Here is a 19,062-nt window from a genome sequence, read left to right as displayed (position 1 = left end):
TTGCAAGTAATATTGATTGTAGTGCACTAAACGTATTGTTAGGTGATCATCAATGTTGGTAATTTTGTTAGAGTTTTGATAATCAGAACTATAGTTTTTCGGTATTAATATTGGATATGTTTTCAGATGTTTCCAAGGATGTCTGATAAATTATATTTTCAGATATATTATGATGAATGTCAAATTGGTTATGATACTAGCGGTGTAGATCTCTTTGGATTTCAATATATCGTCAAGGAAATTAGTAGAGCCAATGAGAGGACTATAGTGGGTGTGTGCAAGTGGTTGATACGTCATTTTCAACTGGATCCCCAGCAACACGAGCTTAAGTCGAGGGCTGTGCTAAGCTATGCTACTCAGGGGTACTTTAGGGAGCTCGTCCTGATTATACTCAGGGATACTTTGAGGAGCTCGTCCCGATTAATGCGACATCTACTTGAAGACAGTATGTAGATATATCATATGAATGTAGTCTCCCTCTTGTGTTGCTAGCTAAGGCGTATCAGAAAGATCCAACAGATATAAATGTTGCGCAAGCAATAGCAGAAATAAAGTCAAACAGTGGTGGATGAAGCAGACCCGACAACTATGGGGGACGAGCAAGACGTTGGGGATATACGAGAGATGCAACCGAGAGGTGTAGTCGATGAGGGGAGCATATTCCTAGCATACTTGAAGAGATGGAGATGGAGGATCAAAAGCTGGAGGAAGCCATTGCCGATGAGGATTCATTTGATGAGAAGAAAAATGCTCTTGTTCCTGCAGAGTGGAGGAATAAAAAATTTTCGAAGCTAGTGGTGAGGGTCATCAGACATCTTAAAAATATCATAAGAACAAGGTATCCCAGGGTACTATATATACCAATATTTGTTATCGTCATGTCTTTATGGTTAGGGTCTATTCGCGTAGCAACGACAAACCCCATATCCTATATAATATTGATCAGCGTATGTAACCTCTGTGCCGGGTATTATGCTAATAGTGCTTCACAACTATAATTGTTCGAAAAATTAGATTTTGTATCCTCCCAATATTATGTCACTAAAAAATTATTCATACAATTTTACATCAAATAAATTAATAAATATCGATAAATTTACATCGATTCAAAATTTCCAAAAAGTAACTACTTCATGATGCCATTTTGATCACTTTTATCACCGAATGAATATGCACTATTTTCCAAATTGACGTATACAAAAGTTAAATTATTTTCTTTTCAAATTTCCAAGCGAGTGAGTCGCAAGGACTAATCACCCCTAGGTGAGCGGCAAGGGCTTACCGCCCTCTCAGAGGGTGGTAAGAGGCGATGCACGATGACACTTAGGGGTGGGCCCTACCCCTCTGAGAGAGCAGTAAGAGGTGGTATTGCTATAGTAATATTCTTACCGTCTGTAAAATAGCTACAGACTTTTCAGATAGCAGTAGACGTCTATTTATATAAATATTATCATCATAAATTTATTTATTTAAATATTAATGATAAAAATATAAAATTGAAAAAACTCTACGGCTTACCTGCAGGTGCGTGACTGCGCGGCGCGGCGCCACGCCCCATCCGGTATAAATGCCACGCGAACATAGCCTCCTGTATCCTCCCATCCGCGAGGGAGAGAACACAGCACAGCGCGACACCAACGACGAGGAGCGCCAAGGCCGGCGGCGGCGTCAACGTGCACGCGCGCGTTTGTGAGAGAGGCGAAAGCCGATCGATGGGCAGCGTGGCAATGGACTCGGACTACGGCGCGCCGCGGGAGCTGTCGGCGCTCCAGAAGACGCGCGCGCTCTACCACCCTGTGCTCCCGCCCTGCCTCCAGGTATAGTATACCCGCCGCCGCCTCCCTCGATTCCCTAGCTCGCTCACCACGCCCTTGCATCGCCGCGCGGCTGCAGATCCGAATGTTAATTAGTCTTCACCCCGCGCGTTCTCCGGCCGGATCGATCTCGCAGAGGGGGAGGGGTTTCGGTTGGTGCGGCTTTTCCTTCGCTTTCAGATGGGTGTTAGGTGTGCCAGTAATGAGCTGATGCCCCTGCGCGCTGCCGTCGCTCTCCAGTGAGAAAGTGAGGAGGATGTATGGACTGGGATTCCCTGGCCGAGCGAGCGACACGGCCACATCGGCATAGTAATTGCATAAACAAAGTAAAATTCCATTCCTCTGGAGAGGTGGTTGTGTCGTTCATCTCCGCCACGTACACAGCAGGGGATTGCGACGAGGCCAAGCGAAAGCGAAAGCATGTCGATCATTAGCCATTAGCTCTATATTATCTTCATCTGAAAAAAGAAAAGGATTATATATTATGTTATCTAAAAAAAATCATATACATGATACTCTATGGCTAGTAAAGAGATCGAGCAGGTCGTGTTCTTGACTGACAAGTTGACGCTTTTCTTCATTGTCTGGACTCTGGACTGGATGGGAATCAGGGCACCACGGTGAGGGTGGAGTATGGCGACGCGGCAATTGCGGCGGACGTCGCCGGTGCACATGTGATCAGCCATGCGTTCCCCCACACGTATGGCCAACTGCTGGCGCACTTCCTCAGGAAGACGGCCAATGTGCCGGACGCTACCATCATAACAGAGCATCCTGTCGTCAGGTATACTTAGCTTCTTTGTTCGGCTCTTTGTTGATGTGACCTGCTCTTGGTACAGAACAGAGAAAGGCAGTATAAAATGAAACTAGACTGTCAATTGTCATTTTTCCTCCTTTGCTGAATGTTTCCGTTTTTGCTCAGGCTTATATTAACTGAATTAGCTCATGAATTTTAGTCTTGCATATGACAAACAAAGATGTTACTTTGCACAACTTTGTACCTTAGCCGTACCTTGCACTTAACACTGATAATGCATGTCCCAGTATTAACATATTTTCATTTTGGCTGGTATCTGCGACAGATTATCCCTGGTTTGCTGGGTGTAGTATTTAGCTGGACAATAGCTACATGAGTCACAAGTGTGTGATCATGTCGTTATAGCAATTCACCGATCTAATTGTAGTAATTCATTGGATGGAACGGAACCATGAAACCCTTCAGCAGTTGAATTTTGTAATGTTCTTGATCTCGGTGTAGGTCTGCATATTTCCCCCGTCATGCATTCAAAAGTATGTGTGGGATGCAGGGTTGGTGTTGTCTTCAGTGGGAGGCAGTCCCCAGGAGGGCACAATGTTATCTGGGGACTCTTTGATGCTATAAAGGCTCACAACTCAAACAGCAAGCTTATTGGTTTTCTTGGTGAGTGCATAGGTTTAATTAAGGTACCAATTGTGATTTAGTGAAATTAATAGATTTGTAACTTCTATTACTCCATATGTTTCGTCGTTTGTGCAAATTGTACATGTTAGCTAAATTATGCACATGTAGTACTCTCCCATGCCTTTATCAGATGTAACAGTTGTTGAAATTTCTTAATTGCATTGTTTGTTAATCAGATCGTTGAAATTTCAGGATCTAATGATAAATTAAATTTTAGTATCAGTAGTAGAGGTTTGCCACTTGCCACAGTGTAGGTTGAAGAAAAATGCAGTTTTGTGGAATCAACAACACCTAGCAATTGAATTAAAATAGGCCCCATCTACCTGTTGCCCGGGCATTTCTATGCCCCTCATTATTCGAATTTCGTGTCCATCAGATCCAAATCCAATGGTCGAAGGCTTTCTTGATGTTATGTGTAGGAATTACTGTTCATACATACTGTTCAAGAGTTAGAGATAAGATTAGTTAGATTGGTTGTTAGAGGTTAGATCAGATTAGATTAGTTAGATATATGTTAGTAGTTTAAATTAGATAAGAGTTAGAGATAAAATTAGAGATAAGTTAGAGTTGAATTTGAATTAGTACTTTGTAGGCCAGCTAGGTTATCTCCTGGTTGGTTATATGTACACGGCGTCAGCCGTGATAATCAAGCAAGAGAAGAATTAATCTAAGTCTTTCTAATTTATAGTCTAATCCTTCCTCTAGTAGCCGACATCGCTCGACTATTCTCCCAGTTGATGTTTATCCCCTAGTGATCCTAGGATCAACACTTCTCCACTACTCTTTCTTCCTTCTCCAGACAACTCTCCTAATCCTCCATTGCCGGTGAGATCTGCACCGCACCTCATCCCTGCCCCGCCCTCCTACCCCGTCCTTGACAACTCGTCGCCATAGGATCCGCCTCAACCGTCTGCTCTCTCACTAACCTCTCTCTTTCTTGACGCCCCTGTCCCGACCGCCGACCCTGCCCACTGCCCTCTTGCCTGCCCACCGTCGGTCCGGCCGCTGGCCCGAACCCCTCGTCCTCGTCGGAGCTCGTCAAGGATGGAGTAGATCGGGTTGGATCTGACTGAAGATGGAGAAGAAGTGGTCGTATCTCGCCGGAGTTGGAGAGGAAGGCGAAGATGTAGGGAGAGAAAAAATGGGATGAGGGAGGTGGCTACAACACCAGGGTAGATTATAGCAAAGCCATTTAAATATTGAAAGTAGAACTTATAGGTGGGGGCTTAGTAGGTCTGGTGCCCTCAGTGGCCATCTGTCCCCATCAGCACACTCACTCACAATGTTGAAAAAACACCTGATAGTAGAAAAGTCATGTTCCCCCTTGTTAAAAAAAGTCATGTATACGCTCCATTACCGACTTATTTCTGTTTTTGTGTTGAAACAGGAGGAACTGATGGCCTATTTGCACAAAAAACTATGGAAATCACCGTTGAAGCTCTTTGTAGCTATAAAAATCAAGGTGGTTATGATATGCTTGGTCGGACGAGGGATCAGATCAGAAGAACTGAGCAAGTAAAGGCGGCAATGATTACCTGCCAGGCTTTGAAGTTGGATGCTCTTGTAATAATTGGAGGTATTATTTATTATGTTAGTCTGTTTTTTAATCTACCGTGTGCATTGGATACAAGCTCATAATGTATTCCTTTGCTTTTTAAGGTGTCACATCCAACACGGATGCTGCTCAACTTGCTGAGACATTTGCTGAGTCCAAATGTTCAACAAAGGTTGGATGAAAACCGCTGTTGTTCATTTTATTTGGTTTTCTGGATTTGAATTCTTTAAGTTGGATCTATCCCTGCATTAAACTGTATTTTTTTCCATATATGATGTAAATAACCTGGCAGAATCATTTTCTGAACAGGTAGTTGGTGTTCCTGTAACTCTGAACGGAGATCTTAAGAACCAATTTGTTGAGACAACCGTTGGTTTTGATACTATATGCAAGGTAAAGAAGTTCATGTTTCAAACTGTTAAGTTGTATTCTCCATCTAGCGTGCAGGCTGTAGATCAATTGTCATTACCATCAATGCATTATTTTCCTATTACTCCTTCATAGCCACCCAGGCCGTAGGAGAACTTTTCTTTTAGGAAGGTCAGTAAAAAATATCTTTCTTTCATTGCGCTAATACTTTGCTGTAGTTTGGCATACTTAAACTTAATACTATGCTTGCAGGTCGTACGTATAATTTACCTTTGAGCTGTGATAGTCATATAAATTTCTACCTTTTTAACAGGTGAACTCACAGCTCATAAGCAATGTTTGCACTGATGCTCTTTCTGCTGAGAAGGTAAGACACACCAAATAACATCCTAACGTGCATTTCATTATCATGACTACTTTCATGGTACTTTGGACTAAAAAAAGTATGATAAGTTGAAACTATTAAGAATAGCAACATGTATTTCATGAAGGTTATAGGCTAGTATATATACATGTACAGGTGAATAATATACAAAGAACCCCTTATAACATGTGGATATTATATAGGCACAATATATCATAATATATATCTCTAACACCCCCCTCAAACTCATGGGGGAACAAGCACACTAGGTTTGTAGAGATAGAATCTGTGTTGAGCTGTACTCTATGCCTTCGTGAAAAAAATTAGTCAACTGAAGCTCTAAAGGAACATACTGAAGATCAATAACCGCATCATGTACATTTGTTCGCGTGTAAGAAGCAGCAACACCAATATGTTGGGTGAGCTCATACTTCACTGGATCTCTAGCAATAATACTAATAGCACCTATACTATCAGAGAAAAGAGGAGTATGTGCAGGAGATGAAACATTAAAATCCTCAAGTAACCACCGTAACTAACTAAGCTCCGCTGTCAACAAAACCATGGCTCACAACTCAAACCTCTGCACTGGAGTGGGAAACTGTGGTCTACTTTTAATCTTCCAAGCAATGAGAGAAACACAAAGAAAAACATAGTAGGCAAAAAGAGATCGGCAATCAGAGGGGTTACTAGCCCAAATAACATCACAGTATGCACGAAGTTGTAAAGAGCTGTAACGTGAAAAGAAAAGACGGCGAGAGAGATGGCAATACTTGCGTTCAGCAATGCTATTTTGAGCATGAGCGCCAGGACAACAAAATTGAGACAACATGCCTTTGATCAACAAGAAAAGTACAAAGGTGTCCAGAAAGAAATTTGCCAGCAGAATCAGCTCAAAAAACACAAATGGGAGTGTCAAACTGAGTGTGAATCATTATGGCAAAACACTTATAGATAACACCTCGCTACAAGAAGACATAAAGTAAATCCCAGTGTGGTGAGAAAAATCATCTATAAAGATAATATAGTAGCTGTGACCCCTTTCAAAACGAAGGGAACCGGACCCCAAACATCAGAGTGAACATGATCAAAAGGATACTGAGACACTGATTCACTATGAGGATAAGGAAGGTGAATCTGTTTACCAAGCTTACAACCCTAACAATCTAAAGACACATCTCCTAAGACAGACCCTAGAAGAACATGACGAATTAATGAAGACAAACGTAACCCACACATGGGAAAGACGATGATGCCACTGCTGGAATGAGCCAGTAGTTAAGGAAGAAGAAACACCGGTGGTGGTAGCGGAAAGAAGACGAAGTTAGTCAAGCTCCTATAGACACTAGGAATTGTAGCATCGAGAGCCAGTACCAACCAGAGCCCCCTGTGGGACGGTCTTGAACACAACAAGAGTCAGAGTCTAGAATAATGAGACAACCATAATCAATAAGCTGACCAGTGGGCATGGGCTGCATGGTGAGTTGGGGAAAATGACAACAGATGGAATATTAAAAGAATAAGTGCAAAAAGTGTCCCGACCAGCAACAGAAAGATAAGTAGTATCAATGGTAACGACATGAAAAGGAGAAACAAGATGATGAATCGGAGATAAACCGGAAGAATTAGAAGTCATATGAAAAGGTTCCCCTGAGTCAAGAATCAAATGTGAGGTACCTGACTATGTAGAAGGTGGTCTCTTAGTACCAGAAGAGGGAGTAGCAGAGCCAGCAGAACCTGTTGGTGAGGAGGAAGAGGTAGCAACTAGGCGTTGAAGTAGTGTCACAACCTCTTGCTGAGTGTCAGCCGTAGAAGTAGTCGGGGTAGAAGCATCAGAGGGTCGTCGAATATGTTTCTTCCGGTAGCAGTTTGTCTCAACATAGCCCTCCTTGCTACAATAGGTGCAGTGAGGGCGACCACCAAGGCTTTAAGAGACCACAGAAGGAGTGACATGAGGATCAGGTGGCAGTGGAAACGAAGATGTAGGCTTAGTAGGTGGATGAGCAGCCAACACTGAGGGAAGTGGTAGGAGTCCAGAGCCACACAGACGAGTCTCCTCCGAATGCATCTATGTAAGGGCTTCCACAAGCGTGACATGAGGATGATGTGCAAGTAGTTGAGCACGATGCTACCTAAATTCGGGACGAAGTCGAGTCGAGAACTCGTAGAGGGGACAGAAATTCCTTTTAGCACGCAAGTCCAAACAACACTTGTAGGAACGACAACCAGCAACACAAAGAGAGTCCAACTGAGGTCACATTGCCGACATCTGAGCGTAGAACACGTCAACAGTGGCATCACATTGCTAAAGAGATTGCTCCTAGCAAACACCAAACATGTAGAAAGCATCCCCATAATACTCATAGTTCTAACGAAGATGAGTCCACATTTGAAAACCATATAGAACCCAACAATCTTAGAGGAGAACCGGGGATCAACACTAGCAACTAGAATGGATGTTGCATGAGCATCATCATCCATCCACTAAGCATAATCAGACAACTGATCTTAGTACAACTCGAAGGCATCCTGGTAGGTGGAGACAACTTTATCGTAGGTAGCAGTGACGACTTCAGTAGCTGCTTTGTTAGCAGAAGGCTTCACATGATCCATTGGAAGAATATGGGAAGGCAGACAAGGAATGTCGCCAAAGAAAACACCCTAAAGACGAAGTCCACGCATGTGAATACACATATGCTACGTAAAATCCTGATGGTTAACACCATAAAAAAATACTAACCCGCGAGGAACTGAAACAATGCATGATGACATCTTGAAGAAGTGGCGATAGCAAGAGCGCAAATGAGTAGTGGCGATCAACGGTGAGGGCGCAAAGAAGAGCGGCAGTGGCTGCAACTTTTTTTTTTTTTTTACTTTTTTAACAACTGGAAAAGCAAACTCAGACTCTAAATATGAAGAGCGGAGGGTGGCTGTAGTAGCCAGCGGAAGGTGGAAGCGGCCGGTTGAGGCCGAATCCAACCGGGGGTGGTGGCGGAATCAGGGCTGGAGCGAGTGGAGCGGCTGGGGTGACGCAGGACCGAGTCGGCGGTAGGCAGGGGCACCGGGAAGAAGTAGACGGTCCAAATCGGGCCAGGAAGGTGCCAAATCAGGCCTAGAGTGGCTGCGGTAGTCGGGGAGATGAGCCGGAGCGCCAGGAAGGAGGCAACGTTGAATCGAGCCATGAAGGAACCGATCCGAGGCGGTGGCCCGAGGTGAGCCGAAGGGAAGAGAAGCCAACGATCGAAAAAAAAATCTAGGGTTTATGACGAGTTGCTGCGTCCTGGAGAAGGAAACCAAGATCTAATACTATGTTAGAAATAACAACTTGTATTCTATGGAGGCAATATACCAGCATTTATACATGTACAGGAGAACAATATGCAAAGAACCTCTTATAACATGGGGATATTGCACAGGCACAATATATCACAATATATATCTCTAACATAAACCATTATAGAAATGTTGCAAGCATAAAAAGGATACAAGGAAAAATATTTAGTGCTGCTCTTAAATAGATATCCTCCAACCAACTTGTACAATTTGAAGTGTAATTGGAGAATGCCAATTCTGGGTGGCTGTTCTACTCTGCAACACTGGAACCAGATGGAAAAATATACTTTCTGAAATTTATCTACTGATCAGACAGGGAACCTCTATGATTCTATCAGAGCTTTAAATATCTGAGCCTTAGAACTAGTATCCACAGTTTATTTGTATTTTAACTGACTTCAATACATAGTACTTCTGAACTTGGGTATAAATTCATGTTCATAACCTATATTGTTTAGCCTCCATAAAGTTTGATTCTTCTTCGCAGTATTACTATTTTATTCGGCTGATGGGGAGGAAAGCATCTCATGTGGCATTGGAATGTGCTCTTCAATCACATCCAAATATGGTTAGGATTCCTGCAATTATGCTGTTTTGACCTGGTTGATTCATATGCAAAATTTACTCATATTCATCTCACACAAATCATGCTTAGGTTATCCTTGGCGAGGAGGTTGCTGTGTCAAAACTGACAATTTTTGATATTACAAAGCAGATATGTGATGCTGTGCAGGCAAGGGCTGAAAAAGGTAGGAATTAAGTAATCCTTGCAAAGCACCCTGTAGTCATTTTCTTGTGCACATAAATATCATGGGATTGCACTTATCTGATGATCATATTATCTTGTGCAGATAAATATCATGGGGTTGTACTGATTCCTGAAGGTCTTGTTGAAAGTATTCCAGAGCTGTATGCTTTACTTCAGGTCAGTATCAATACCTGAATGCCGAAGTACCGGATTTATCAATTGAGAGCCTGCTGAGGTGAGTTAATTGTTCTAGGAAATTCATGGACTACATGATAAAGGTGTTTCCACTGAGAACATATCTTCTCATCTTTCCCCTTGGGCGTCTGCACTGTTTGAGTTTTTGCCTCCATTTATTAGGAAGCAGGTACATATATATTCTTATTTGTTAATATTCAGAAATCCATAATTTAAAGAAGATTATTGTGGCTTCAATCATGTTTTTTTCTGGGTTGCAGCTGCTTCTCCATCCTGAATCTGATGATTCCGCTCAACTATCTCAGGTACTGTGGCAATTCAAATTTTAATGATTTCCACTGACCTTGTTCATTCTGCAAACTTCTTTTTACAAAAAACATTTATCTGCCTATCTTGCAGATTGAGACTGAGAAGCTTCTAGCACAATTAGTTGAGACTGAAATGAGCAAACGCCTGGTAAGCAATTTGCGGATTCTGCACAGTTAATGATCTTATATGTGCTTACCTGTCAAAATTTACTTGTACAAGAAGCACTAGCTTTACCATTGCGCATTATTTTCGGCTTCTCTTGCAGAAGGAAGGCACTTATACAGGAAAGAGGTTCAACGCAATTTGCCACTTTTTTGGCTACCAAGCAAGGGGTGCCTTGCCTTCCAAATTTGACTGTGATTATGCCTATGTAGGATAGACATCACTTCACTGTTTTCCTCAGAATGTGCTGTGCTGTTAAACCACCATTGAATTGATTGGTTTTAGGTTCTTGGACATGTATGTTATCACATCATAGCAGCTGGTTTGAATGGCTACATGGCCACTGTGACAAATCTCAAGAGTCCAGTGAACAAGTGGAAATGTGGTGCTGCCCCTATTACGGTGAGCATTTGGACAATTAAAGTCCCTTTTCAAATGAATCAGTTTTCCACAAGTTCAGTTCAAATTTAAAAGAAAGGCTTCACATTTCCTACACTTCTTCATTACCAGTCTATGATGACTTTGAAGCGGTGGTCGCGCGGTCCTGCCACCAGTCAGATTGGCAAGCCTGCTGTCCACATGGCGAGTGTCGACTTGAAAGGAAAAGCATACGAGTAAGCATGAAACTATAGCATGATATTTAAGCATCACCTCTTCTGTAGGTTCTGGAACCTTTTTTCTTCTTTTTGCATCTGTATTATGCTCAATTTGTTCTGCTCTTGTTTATTAAAATTTGTTCTTTTGTTTGTCTTCCAGGATGTTGAGACAAAACTCTTCCAGCTTCTTGATGGAAGACATCTACCGAAACCCTGGGCCACTGCAATTTGAAGGACCAGGTGCTGAGACAAAGCCTATTTCTTTGTGCGTTGAAGATCGAGACTACATGGGAAGGATCAAACAGTTGCAAGAGTACTTGGAGAAAGTACTTAAATTAATTTGTTATTTGATTATTTTTTCCCTTGCAAACCATTATAGTGCGTCATTTTTCAAAAAAAAAAAAACCATTAAGTGTGTCGATTTAACACATCTTTGTTTTACTAATCATTCATTATGTTTACATGCTTGCCATGAAGGTGAAAAGCATTGTGAAGCCCGGGTGCTCACAGGATGTCCTGAAAGTGGCGCTGAGCGCCATGGCTTCTGTAACGGAGATGCTCACCATCATGTCTTCCCCGTCTTTCACTGGCCAGGCAACCATCTGAGCGCTAAGCCGAAGATGTCATATGCTGGATTCTCTCATGTTTTCAGACACATTTTTATTATTGACCGTGCCGTTTGTCTATCTGAAATCGCCGTCTTGATAGGTCCCCTGTTCAATCTCCTGTTTGGTTTAGTGTGATTAGCTCAAATCGTTAATGCCCATATTCGGTATTCTAGCATTGAACCTTTGATTGGCCAAACCAACAGGAATTGGCTCTTCAGATATTTAATATCCACCTTCTGAATTCTGTAGATGTCATTTGGAAAATTGTAGATCAAGTTTGCAAACAATTCAAATGTATTTGTCGTTGTGTCTTCTCTACAGCAGTGTTATTTTTGTTGCCGTGGGATATTATTTGCACCTGATTTCCATAAAGTTTGGACTCTGAACCTTATTAGTACTAGTATGATTGGGCCCAGTGAATGATTCCCCCCCAGCGTGAGCAAAAGCTCTGAACCTTATTTTGCACCGGTCCAAGACGACGAAACACCTCTTACACAAAGCATAAACAACAAAAGAATTTTTTTCTTTTTGTAAAGAAACAGCAACGCTACAGGCACAGATAACAACTACAGAGGCCCACCTTTAAGACACTATTTACAACCTATCTACTCTGTTTAGAACTAAGGACTTTACCTTATTCTACCACCTCGAGCTAACTAACGGTATTCTAAACACTGGCAAGAGGTTCCAACATTTCCTTGGGAGAACCTGGTGAATGTGATGACCTACATGTGCATGTCATATTCATGGATTGTAATATCAGGGTTTGTACCTTATCACGCAATACGGTTTTGTGCTCGTATCATTTTTATTTTGATTGGCCGAAACTCCTAGATTTCTCCTGCTAGGCTGCTAGCATTGTTCATGTCATTTGCCTTTCATTGCCGGACATAATATAAATACTTTTTTCCAATTTGTTTATCTTTTTGAACAGCGAATTTACATACCAGAAGACTTACCTTTTGAGATAATCAATAACCACGATGATCATTCCATAACCCTCAAAAGAGAGTTTGTAGGAGAGATAATTAAAGTTGCTGTCAATGCAAAGTTCGTTGTTGTAGAAGATCTTAGCTAGTGAAAGCGAGATAGATCTTAGTGAAAGTGAAGTTAAGATGGTTGTCACTGTTGAGAAAACAGAAGGCCGAATCTTGCAATTCCGTTGCAACTTCTTCAGGGGTGACTTCCTGGTAATTGGGGACGTGAGGATTCTGAACCATGGTAATCGTGATTCTGAGAAAGCGTGCAAGGGACCACCATTTTCGTAAGTTCTTTCTATTTTTTTCCTTTTCTCTATTAGATGTGAAGCATTACAGACCACTTAGCCACAGACCACTTGCAGCGGCAGCCGATAAAGATATTCACATAGATTGCTTCGTTCTTGCCCCCTAAATGCCTTGGCCTTTTATAATTTCGTCGTCCTTGAGTGTTCATCTCTTTGTCTTTCGGGAAATAGTTGCTGCTCATTTTCTCTAAAGGTTGTATATTACTCCTAACTGTAACTGAACTGTAATTCTATTTGCAGTCATACCCTTAATTTCCCGTTTCTCATTTCTGACTACAGGATTTTGGACGAAAGCTTGCAGAAGGCCTTGCGCAAGTATCTTGAAGTAAGGGGGATCAAGCAATCACATCACATGATGAGCGAGAATGAGGAGAACGTGGTTTGGTTGAAAAACGTGAAACGATTCATGGGGATATAGTGCTTCTATGATCTCCTAAAATGTACAAATCAAATTCCAAAGAATCTAGTCATGTTAGTAGTGGAGTATTTGGAGACTGCAAATCTGATCATCATCCTGCTTCAAATTTTGTATGCTTCACTTTTATAGAGCGCACATAAGCATCTCTTCCTTCACGTTGTTTCCGTAGAAAGCACAGTCCCGGTGCTCGTTGTCAAACATAGTGATTACAATTGATTATGCAAATGGCATTGACACTTGACCAGTAACAATTGGCGAAAGCCACACATGCTTCATTTGCATAGCTGTTTATCCCTGTGAACAATGGATGATTGTGCTACATGTGATTTATTATCGTTTTGGAGTACTGCTATGTAAGCGTCACTGCAGGTTTTGCTTTAAAAAATACCGTCACTGCAGGTCGATCTGATGGCTTGATTTTCAGAAAAGGCCTTTCAGTTTTTTTCTGGCTGAAGTGGAGGAGTGTCTTGTCTTTCTTTCTTTCTTCCCAGAAGGTATTTTGTAGCTACTAATTGTTATTATGCAACATTTTACCTTACTGAAATGCATCACAAAGCAGATATTTGATGACATGCAGGCAGGGGCTGAAAATGGTAGGCCTTTTTTGGAAATAAAGCAGGAGTTTTGGGAGTCACTTAGAGAAAGGAGGCAGGCATCTGAGACCTGGAAGAGGCGAGGTGCCTTCTACCTAACGACGGCATTGGCCTTTTCAGAATGCTTATGAAAAATTGCATCATTTTCTGATTAGTTTTAGCTTGGTAACACTCTAATGGGTACTGCAATCAGGATATAATGTAAATGGACATGAAAATACGGAAAAAGAATTGGTTGGATAGAGCATTATATGATCAAGTTTTCTACAAAAAACTCAATTGACAACGCGATGTGTACCAAGGAGAAGGATAATTTAACTGTAGCTTCCTTTTTTCCTTTTTATTTTTGGATTTCCTTCTCCAGAAGATTTTTTGTCTTGTTACGTGGATCAAGTTTGTGATGCGATAAGATGCTGTCTTGTTATCATTTTTTTATGAAATGTTTGTATTTATACAGTACCAGTTTTGAAGGAGTGGTAATCAGATGTGCCCTGGACTGGGCTACACGCCTCTACTTGGGCCGCAGAGGTGGGCTCGCTTCTTTCTTTCCTTCTCCCCAAGAAACCACCCAAGTCTTTCACATTCACCTCCAACCCTCTAAACCCGTCCAAAACCCTAGACCAGACAAGCAGCCGCCGTCCGTCCACCCCCGAGTGAGCCCTGAGCCATGTCGCCGGCGTCCCTCGCCGCCTGGCTCCTCCGCCGCGCCACCGCATCCTCCTCTCCACTCTCCGCCCTCACCCGCCGCTGCCTCTACTCGTCGGCGCCCGTTCCTCTCCCGCGCTGTCTCCCCGGAGCCGCCGCCGCCGCCTCCTCGTCGCACTGGACCGCCGCCCGCCGCTTCTTGGCGTCGCAGTCCTCGGCTTCATCCTCATCCTCCAAGGCCTCCGCGGACGAGAACCTGAGGCGGGTCATCGACTCCGAGATCGAGTGCGTCGTCCAGTCGGAGGAGAGCACCGCCGACAAGGTCTCTTCGTTTCCTCAACATTTGATACCGCTACCACTGCATTTTATTGATTTGATTCGCTGCAATCTTTCGATTTATGTCTGGGTGATTAGTTAAGCCTTGGTATCTGATTTATAGAAGAAATCTCCTTACCCCTGTGTGTATCAAGGGGATTAGCTTCAAGCCCTTACTGATTCTATTGGACCCGATGCGGGAAAATTGATTATATATCTCAAAGTTGATCAACTTATGATAATATGTCCGAAGTTGATCATCCTTTGATCATATGATCAACTTCGGACATATTATGAAAAGTTGATCAACTTTTGGACATATAATCAAATTTCCCTATGGCAGTTAGATGAAGTAGCAATCGCTTCGTTGGCTCTTGGCACTATGGTTTAGTGTCCTGGCACAGACCTAGAGGCTAGAGCCACATCATCAGCATGCTATCTGCCGGTAGATCTGTATTTGCCTTTTGCCATTACAAAACTAAAAATGTGGTGGCCAACTGGCCATCCAGGCTCGCTTGATTACACACCCAAAACAAAAATAAGTATATTGTGACTATCCAATACTGAGGAAACACAAGATCATATTGCTACAAAGGAGAATATGACACATAAATGTGATTTTCTTGGATAAAAAGGAATGCCAGTTGGTTACTAGAATACCAGTGGGGACTGCACTCGTTCTATTGTAACCTGTTTTGAGAATCCTGGTTGATCTATATTGTAGAAATAGTTAACTTTGATAGACTGAGAACAAGATGGTCTTGCTCCAGATACTTAGTACCCACTTTCTGAATTCTTTTGGGAGTCCAATGGAATTAAGTTACAGATGAAGTTGGCAAACAATTGAAATGTATGAGTTTGTTGTCAGCTTTACAACAGGGCTATTTTTATGTCATGGAGTATTAGTTGCCGGAAGTTCCATAAAATCTAAGTTTTATAGTAGCATGGCCTGGGACTTGCAATTATGATTATAGATTGTATAATATATGAGAGTTTATACCTTTAGACACAATTTGTTCTTTATGTTTGAGTCATGTCCTTCTCCCCTGCTGTTCGGTACCAACTCTTTGATTTTGCTTTAAAGGATTATTAATGTTTTAAACTTTAAGTTATGCTTGTTCTATTTCTTATGGGCAATAATACTTGGTTTCATTTTGTATGGTTGCTTCTGTGAACAGCACATTGATCTACCAGATGACTTCCCTTTTGAGGTCATCGACAATCCTGGTGATCAATCCGTAACCCTCAAAAGAGAGTTTGCTGGGGAGACTATTAAAGCTGCTGTCTACACCAACTTTGATACAGAGGAAGATTTGAATGAAGATGATGAGAGTGACAATGATGAGGAGTCTTTCAAGCCAGCAATTCAGATGGTTGTCACTGTTAAGAAGCCAGAAGGCCCAATCTTGGAGTTCGATTGCAACTTTAATGATGATGAACTGGCGATTGAAAATATGAGGATGCTGAACCGTGATAATCCTGATGCTGAGAATGCGTATGAAGGACCACCATTTTCGTAAGTTCTTTCTTTCATATCTATTTGCTATTATTCATTTAGGCATATATGCAAGACCTCTGTTAATCAGAAGAAATACCATTTCCATCAAGAACTCTTAGCAACAAACCATTTGACGGTCACCATATAAAGATTTTCTCATAGATTGTTTTCTTCATGTCCAAGAAATTTCTACAAGTTTTAACCTGTGTGCATATGCTTGCTATCTGGAAGTCATTTTTGCTCATTAGCTCTGTAGCATTGTATATTCTGGTGATTTTACACCTGTGTTCCATCTTTTTTCATGGTTTTTTTTGCTGCTTTGGTGCTTCCTATTCTTATTTTTCTTTTCTTTTTATCTTTTTACAATGAGGGGATATGGAAACTAGATGCAAACAACAATAAGAATGTTCAATTGGCTATCAGTTGTGAACCCTAATCCGATAGGTACAAAGTTTTCACAAAGGTATCGGATTGGTCCATTATAACAAAGACACAAAATGACAATATCCAAGTATCCAACATGACAATGGTGCTGAACTACTAATGCATACATAATTTCTGCATGGGTTTAGTTGGCACAATAGGTAGACATGATGTCAGGACTTATGTGCACACGTTAGCACAGATTATTGTCAACATGTGCTAACTGTCAGTCTGCAGCGACATGTAGCAGTCTAGGTGTCTCAAAACGTGGCAACTCTACGCGCATGGCAATAGTGGATGTGCACACAGGATGGCATGCCGTCGTGCATCTGAAGTCATGCAATAAACACAGAAATAAGCGTGAAAACACTGCATGAGTTCATGTAGGTCAAGCATTGGATTCTACATTCTAGAAGGGGCCCCTCCTGCATGCAACTATCTGAATCAGCTTTACCTTTTCTTTTGAATTAATTAAGAATTAATTTCAACAATTATTGCACAAACTGAATCATCTACTAATTGCAGTACAATAACACCTTATAACAGATGGGAAGACACAAATGACAATCAATGCAAAAGCCAGCAGCTAAATACTTCAATCTAATGGATGAAAACCTGATCAAACTCACTAGATATTAGTAAGCATGCTACTTTTTCGGGTGTTTCTTGTGGTTGCGAACTCTAGGGTGAAACTAAAGAACTAATCTACTGCTAAGGGTAAAGATTGAAGTGATCTGCCTTGTCAACTGCACTCTAATTCCAGATGATAAGGTTCTAAGCTATTTTTTTTTCTTTCCTAACTGATGTAGTATTGGTCCCAATCTTTTGATGAGGGGGTCACATCACTAACCTTCATTTCTCATTGTTCAGGGTTTTGGACGAGAGCTTGCAGAAGGCCTTACACAGGTACCTTGAGGTGAGGGGGATCAAGCACTCACTGCATGACTGGCTGCACGAGTACATGATTAGCAAGGATGAGAAGGAGTATGTGGTTTGGTTGAAGAACATGAAAGAGTTCATCGGGAATTGAGTCTCTCTGCTCCTTAGTTTACATTTGTCATAGGAACAGGACTGGCACTCATCAATTAAGGGTCTGTTTGTTTGGGCTTTCGTTTCTTGTTTATCTGAAAAGCTGTGTTTTTAGCTTTTTCGAAAAGCTGTTTTTGGATTTTACAATAAGTTTTTGGTTTCTTAGTACATTACTTCTCAGAAAAGCTATTCTAATCTAGTTTCTCAGTTTCTAGTTTATTTTTTTAAAAGCAGACTTCTAGCTTCTCCATAAGCTATTTTTTACCAAACCTGTTTGTTTGGGCTTTTGGTTTTCGAGCTTCTGACAGAAGCAGAAGCCAGAAGCAGCTTGAAACAAACAAACACTAATACTCCGATCATAATTGCGCAAAAATACCTCGCATGGTCAGTCATAATTGGTTAAAGCAAATCTGGCTTTATATATCTTGCTGGTCCAAGAATTTTTAGACCTGGTTATCTGTAGAAGAAAGTAGTGCCACTAGTTTGTCATTGATCAGCACAGCACTGCTTTGTGTAGGAGCCCTTTATCCCTGTGAGCCACAGTTGATTGCGTGATCATCTTTATAAAGCTCTCTGAGTCCGGATAATTGCGCAACTCCCTGAGTGCAATGTTTGAGGCCTCCTTTGGAACAAAGGAATTATGGAGGAATCAAATTCAAAGGAAAAATTCCTGATTGCTCTTTGTGCAAAGGAATTTCATAGGATAGGAAGATTTCCTCTACATTTCGGAGGAGTTCTAGCATGAGCTCTAACCTTATGTTTCCAATTCTTTTGAAAGTTCTAATGCATCTTCTCTCTCGGTAATGAACATCTAATTCCCAAATTTGTGTTCTTTTCCTGTGAAGCATGTAAACACTTCGTGTGAGTTTAATGTGATTTTTTCCTCCATATGATTTAAGATATTAAGATACTACGCAACTCCAATCCAACTTTTTTTTATTCATGTGTTTCGAGAATCATGCATTCCAATGGAGGTCTGAGTATTGCTATGCCTAATGTCTCCGTGCATGTGGGACCTAACATTTAGGGTGGCATTTCAGACAGGCCTATAAGAGTATCTCTAAGAGACTTCAAACCTTACTTTCTATTTCTCTGTATAGGGAATCTTTTTAATAAAATTTACTTTCTAAATCTTTTTCCTCTTCAACAGATTTTTGATATCATATTTCATATGTTTTAACAGATCAGAGTTTCTTTTCTCTTGCGTCACCGGCAGGGGGACCCTAACTGTTATATCTCTCCTCTGTCTCCCTTTCTTTTTTGTATCGCCATCGGATGCCGACCACGCGCAGCTCATGCCGCTGCACCTCGCCACGACGCTGGCCGTGGATAATTTCAGCGTGCTCTGCAAGGCCATCGCCC

General features: G+C 41.6%; 2 protein-coding genes across 4 annotated transcripts; both read left to right on the top strand.

Moving 5' to 3' along the window:
• The first annotated feature begins 1,552 nt into the window (after nt 1-1,552).
• On the top strand, nt 1,553-11,894 carry LOC133926735 (pyrophosphate--fructose 6-phosphate 1-phosphotransferase subunit alpha-like). Of its 3 annotated transcripts, none has more exons than XM_062372790.1 (18): nt 1,553-1,817; nt 2,426-2,598; nt 3,122-3,234; nt 4,643-4,831; nt 4,915-4,982; nt 5,120-5,203; nt 5,493-5,546; nt 9,364-9,444; nt 9,532-9,625; nt 9,728-9,801; nt 9,878-9,988; nt 10,080-10,124; nt 10,219-10,275; nt 10,394-10,498; nt 10,576-10,692; nt 10,801-10,904; nt 11,047-11,126; nt 11,364-11,849. In XM_062372790.1, the coding sequence occupies exons 1-18, from the start codon at nt 1,713-1,715 to the stop codon at nt 11,627-11,629; spliced, it is 1,920 nt and encodes a 639-aa protein (XP_062228774.1). In that variant the 5' UTR covers nt 1,553-1,712; the 3' UTR covers nt 11,630-11,849. The 3 variants fall into 3 exon arrangements, with proteins under 3 accessions (XP_062228774.1, XP_062228775.1, XP_062228776.1); XM_062372791.1 differs by having other exon boundaries at nt 1,554-1,817; nt 11,047-11,212; nt 11,364-11,572; XM_062372792.1 differs by lacking the exon at nt 1,553-1,817 and having other exon boundaries at nt 2,460-2,598; nt 3,073-3,234; nt 11,364-11,894.
• Nucleotides 11,895-14,342: 2,448 nt separating this feature from the next.
• Nucleotides 14,343-17,776, top strand: LOC133926736 (uncharacterized protein At2g39795, mitochondrial-like). The gene is made up of 3 exons (XM_062372793.1): nt 14,343-14,757; nt 15,929-16,266; nt 17,542-17,776. The coding sequence occupies exons 1-3, from the start codon at nt 14,458-14,460 to the stop codon at nt 17,699-17,701; spliced, it is 798 nt and encodes a 265-aa protein (XP_062228777.1). The 5' UTR covers nt 14,343-14,457; the 3' UTR covers nt 17,702-17,776.
• Nucleotides 17,777-19,062: the final 1,286 nt, after the last annotated feature.

The sequence above is a fragment of the Phragmites australis genome, chromosome 8 (genome assembly GCF_958298935.1).
Source record: "Phragmites australis chromosome 8, lpPhrAust1.1, whole genome shotgun sequence".
In the NCBI taxonomy this organism is placed as follows: domain Eukaryota; kingdom Viridiplantae; phylum Streptophyta; class Magnoliopsida; order Poales; family Poaceae; genus Phragmites; species Phragmites australis.
This window is presented reverse-complemented; position numbering and strand designations above follow the sequence as displayed.

Excerpts from the sequence above, each read along its gene's own strand:
- LOC133926736 (XM_062372793.1), top strand. The coding sequence starts at position 14,458 with ATGTCGCCGGCGTCCCTCGCCGCCTGGCTCCTCCGCCGCGCCACCGCA. Across the intron at positions 14,758-15,928 it reads AGGAGAGCACCGCCGACAAG|CACATTGATCTACCAGATGA; the intron begins GTCTCTTCGTTT and ends TTCTGTGAACAG. Across the intron at positions 16,267-17,541 it reads TATGAAGGACCACCATTTTC|GGTTTTGGACGAGAGCTTGC; the intron begins GTAAGTTCTTTC and ends CTCATTGTTCAG.
- LOC133926735 (XM_062372790.1), top strand. The coding sequence starts at position 1,713 with ATGGGCAGCGTGGCAATGGACTCGGACTACGGCGCGCCGCGGGAGCTG. Across the intron at positions 9,989-10,079 it reads CTCCATTTATTAGGAAGCAG|CTGCTTCTCCATCCTGAATC; the intron begins GTACATATATAT and ends TCTGGGTTGCAG. Across the intron at positions 11,127-11,363 it reads ACTGCAATTTGAAGGACCAG|GTGAAAAGCATTGTGAAGCC; the intron begins GTGCTGAGACAA and ends CTTGCCATGAAG.